At 43.6% G+C, this 4,686-nt stretch overlaps 1 protein-coding gene across 1 annotated transcript in view; it reads right to left on the reverse strand.

Moving 5' to 3' along the window:
* Window positions 1–4,686, reverse strand: part of KIF6 (kinesin family member 6) — a 419,927-nt gene that overhangs the window by 215,197 nt on the left and 200,044 nt on the right. Inside the window, exons 11-12 of the mRNA XM_028479658.1 lie at window positions 4,139–4,244; window positions 2,921–3,059 (exon numbers count right to left, since the gene is read on the reverse strand). Of these exons, the coding sequence (XP_028335459.1) occupies window positions 2,921–3,059; window positions 4,139–4,244 (245 nt within the window). The remainder of the gene's footprint in view (window positions 1–2,920; window positions 3,060–4,138; window positions 4,245–4,686) is intronic.

Genomic DNA, 4,686 nt, shown 5'->3' on the forward strand with positions numbered 1-4,686 from the left:
CACACACACACACACACACACACACACACACGACATTAGAGGGTAAAAGTGCCAGAATGCTTATTTTTAAAAAGTCAAGAGCGACTGAGTGGCTGCTCTCCACTGGGTGCTCAAGAAAGGTTTAAGTCTCAAGAAAGGCTTTTAAAAAAGTGACATTTAAGCTGAGATCTGAATGACAACAAGAACCAGACAGAGGGAGGGCATCTAAGCAGAGGAAGTGGCAAGTGCCGAAACCCTAAGGAGAAATGAGCTGGGCGGTGGTTCCCAAGCAGGGGCTATTTCACCACCCACGGGACACTTGGCCACGTCTAGAGATATTTTGGGTTGTCCCTCTGGAGTGGGGGGGTAGGTGCTGCAACTCGTGTCCAGTGGGTAGAAGCCAGAGATGCTGCTCAGCACCCTCCACTGCCCAGGACAGCCCCAGTGGCAGCAGTGCTGAGGCCGAGAAACCGGGTGTTAGAACAACAGAAAGGCCGCTGTGACCGCAGCCTAACACGTACAGGGTGGGGGAGGAAGACACGAAGCCAGGGGCTGGGCAGGGGCAAGACCACGTGTGGCCGCCAAATCCGGAGGAGGGAGTGTGAATGTTGCTCTAAGTATACTGGGCAGCCCTTCGACGGTCTTCATCTGATTTACATTCATAGAGACCACAGTAGAGATGCAGCTTCTCTGCTGCCTCCCTTCCTCTCACCTTTCCTTTGTCTTGCCCCCCTTCCCACTCCCGGTTCACTTGGGCCTTCACTCATGCCAAGTGCAGTGCTGGGGACTAAGTGTCACCTTGTTATGTGTTTTGTGAAGGGATGTCTGAAATTTATTCAGACTTGTAATGTCACTGAAATGACACCATATTCCCTCCTTTTCCAAGAACATTCCATGCTGCTCACTGTCATTTTGTTTGCAGTACTATCTTTCCTTGAGCTCAAGTATTATCACTTTTTCTCCTATTCTAAGCCGTATCTTTCTCACTCCTCCTATCACTGTCCTGGCCTTCCTGGTTCTACCAAAAAGGATATGAAAATATTCTCCAACCTGACTGTGAGATACTATGAAATTGCAGGAGCCTTTCTTGGTCATTAGCCCTTGATAAATGTAAGCTTTGTGACGAGTACATCTCAGATGCTCTTTTTCCTTCTTCCGAGCCTGCCCATTGTCTATGGGGTCCTATCTTCCAGGACATAACACTCTACAGCGCTCAGAGCACTTGCCATAAGGCAGCTTACCGACCTTGCTTGGCACTGTGACGCTGGCGAGAACCAGCTTCACCGGGTAGTTACAGAGATTGCGGATGAGGAGCTAGGACGTCAACCTGGGTGTGAACTTTAAGTTTAGTGCTCTTTTCACCATGCCTCCCACACACCCTCACTGCAAATATGAGTCTCAGAAGGCAGGGACCCTGCTGGAGTTGTTCACAGTCAGTAAAGAATCCAGTGCAGCCCCACATGGACAGCGGTACCTGGATTTACCAGCGAAGAATGATGTATGTCTCTCTCTCACTCCCTTTTCAAAATAAACATATATGAACAAGCCTAGACTGTTCCCTCTCTGTCATATCTCATTTCATTCCTCCCATACACACAGACATTCATAAGCCCAGAAGGGGATTAGGGAGTTGGTAGGAGTATTTAGGGGAGATGATCCTAAACTAGGATCAAGGCCAGGAAAAGAAGCAGAGCTCAGACTGGGGCTGGGGCCAGGACTGAGGTCTAGGCTGGGACCATCTCTGGAGATGGATAGGGTAGGAGAGAGGAAAAGGAATGCAAGGGTGACAACACTGTGGGCAGTGCTCAGAGACAGGGCTTGTGTGGGAGTGTAATGCACAGTCGAATCTACTGTTACTGGCCGGATAATAAAGCAGCTCAAACTCACTTGAATCAGACATACAGGGTCTGCTAATACTCAACTAAAATTAGAGACAAGTTAATCAGGCAGAGTGCCTACCTCATATTTGGTTTGGTTTTACCTCTTTATTACTGGATTTCCTTCATGTAGGCTATTTTTAGGAATTTTGCACAATAGCTAAAGCTAAAATGCCTTTTAGTAATTTTTAAGAAAGGAACAAAAATATTTGCTCATAAAGAACTGGCTAAAATTATTGCTTGTGCACGTGTAAAGCCTGCAAATGTAATGAAAATGTCAAATCTTTTGCAAGAAGCTTGAAAGATAAAATAAGAAACAATAGTGAAGAAATGCTGGGGAGACCTGAGGTCTAACCACCCAATAGGGGCTTTTTAGCAGTAATCACCTGGTCTGTAAGAGAGGCAGCTCCCGTGGGCTGCTAACCATTTTCAGCACCCAATATGTGCTGTCTCCTAGAGCCGTAAGACTTCTATCCCCAATGCTCATCTACACATTTGTAAGTGGAACTCAAAGCAATAGATCTGGCTTTTAAATAAAAAGTTACATTTAAATCAATCTCTGCTCTTCATAAGCTAAATACCATTTGTCATTTCTCAGCCATCATTTGAGTTTCACCCACACAGCAGCCACAAATTCTGGGCCATGGTGAGGCTGCGGTCAGCTCAGTGTCTGGTCAGCTAGCTAAAGATAACCAGCTAACTTGACTGGCTCAGGACGAAAACAGAAAGAGTACTGCAGAGTAGTCAAAAAATATACTAAAAGAAATTTAATGTTGAGACATGGTGTAAGAAAGCCCATGCTTTTCAATAAACTGAAATATCTCCCATAATAGTAACTATATCTGGCTAAAAACAAAGTAATTTTTTTTCTTTTATAGCAACTCTGGTTTTTACTAGTTGCTACCACGTGTTTGCCGAAGGGATATTTTACTTCTACATGGAAAGAAGCAATGTGAGCTGGAATCTGGGTGGGGAGCTGGGGTGTGTGGTTAGGGGAAGACAGCTAAGTGTTCCCCACTTCAAGCCAGTAGAAGAAGACTTTCTAATCACTTCAGAAAGGATACTGATTTCATTGTCCCTCTGCTGTAGAATATCTCGTAGCTTTTTATATTCTTCCTCTTTTAATGGTTCTTGACTGTTTTGATCTTTGATTTCAGAGGTGGCTATGCTTGTTCCATGTATCTTCTTGTCATTCAATAGTTTCTGAAAGATGAAACAAGAGCTTAGCGTCCATACCTCAACTCCAAATGTCTTTGTTTCTTTGATTCTTTTCACCTTTACCAATGCCTTGCACAAATCAGGCGTGTGTGTCCTCCTCTGACTCCTTGACTTGCAATGCAGTTGCCTTTGCTTGAATATGTCTTTCTCCTCCACCTGCCTGTCTTCTTTCTGTCCTCCTTCCTCATTCCCCTCCCCCTTGTCTTATCTCTGCTTCCCTAAACCAGGGAATTCCTGCTCAAACATTATCTCCTCTTGAACTCTTTCCCTTTTTAACCCCATACCACTAATTCACACTTTTTAAAAAACCACTTATCAGGCTTCCCTGGTGGCGCAGTGGTTGAGAGTCCACCTGCCGATGCAGGGGACATGGGTTCGTGCCCCGGTCCGGGAAGATCCCACATGCCGCGGAGCGGCTGGGCCCGTGAGCCATGGCCACTGAGCCTGCGCGTCCGGAGCCTGTGCTCCGCAACGGGAGAGGCCACAGCAGTGAGAGGTCCGCGTACCACAAAACAAAACAAAACAAAACAAAAACCACTTATCATGTATTCTAATTATTCTTTACATATTTGTCTTCTCCATGACTTATTTATTCAACTTTGCCTTCCCTATGCCTGGTCCAGAGCAGACTCACAACAAACGTCTATTATCTTAATGAAGTATGCCAAATTACAAGTCAGGCAGAAGTAGAGGTTAACGATATTGCCACTGTGTCATCATGAAAGGAAAACCTAAGGCTGAAGCTGCTGCAGAAAAATGAAGGACACAATTCTTTTGATATAGCTTCAAAATAAGTAGGTTTTGAACATGGAACTATTCTGTGTGGAAGGTAGAGATTCCTGGCAAAAGCTTTAGAAGCCCATGGTCTGAGCTTACTATTGGGAAGTAAGATACAACCTCTGAAGAAATTCAGTGATCCTCTCAGCATTGATTCGAAGATCATACTGTTCTAGACATGGGAAGCTAGGTCCTAAACATTTCAAGAGTTGGTCAACTAGGAAAGCTTTATTACAGTTTGAACACGGCAGACAATGGCTTCTACTAGTGGAAATGTTTAAATTTACCTTTAAATAATGGAAACAGTGATGAATTTTACGCATATCAGTGCCAACCTCTAGTTTACTCTCTGGATGCTGGTCTTCCAAAAAGGATGTTATTCGCTTTTCCAGCCTAAAAAATACATAATGTATGAGAATTAACTATGACCTCAAAACTTTAGAAATTCTAATGGCATTACTTTGTTGGTTAACATTTGAAGTACAGGATATTGTTCTCACTTCCTTATGAAAATATGGTTATCTGATTTGACTATAAACATTAAGGGGGAAGAAACAAATTGACAAAGTGAAATCTGGAAATGATGCAATTATTTGACTAATTTCCAATGACTCTTCACATGCAGCTTTCAATACAAGAATAATTTGATGTCTACAAAATATGCATTCTAGCCAAGGTGACTTTCTATGCCCCTGTGCCTAGCTGCAACATTGCTACAGAGAGTAATGAAAAAGCTTTTGTTTTTTTTAAAAATTAGTTTCATTAAAAATTCATGCTACTCACACTATTTACAATAGCCAGGTCATGGAATCAACCTAAATGCCCACTGACAGAC

The sequence above is a fragment of the Physeter macrocephalus genome, chromosome 18, assembly GCF_002837175.3.
Source record: "Physeter macrocephalus isolate SW-GA chromosome 18, ASM283717v5, whole genome shotgun sequence".
NCBI lineage: Eukaryota > Metazoa > Chordata > Mammalia > Artiodactyla > Physeteridae > Physeter > Physeter macrocephalus.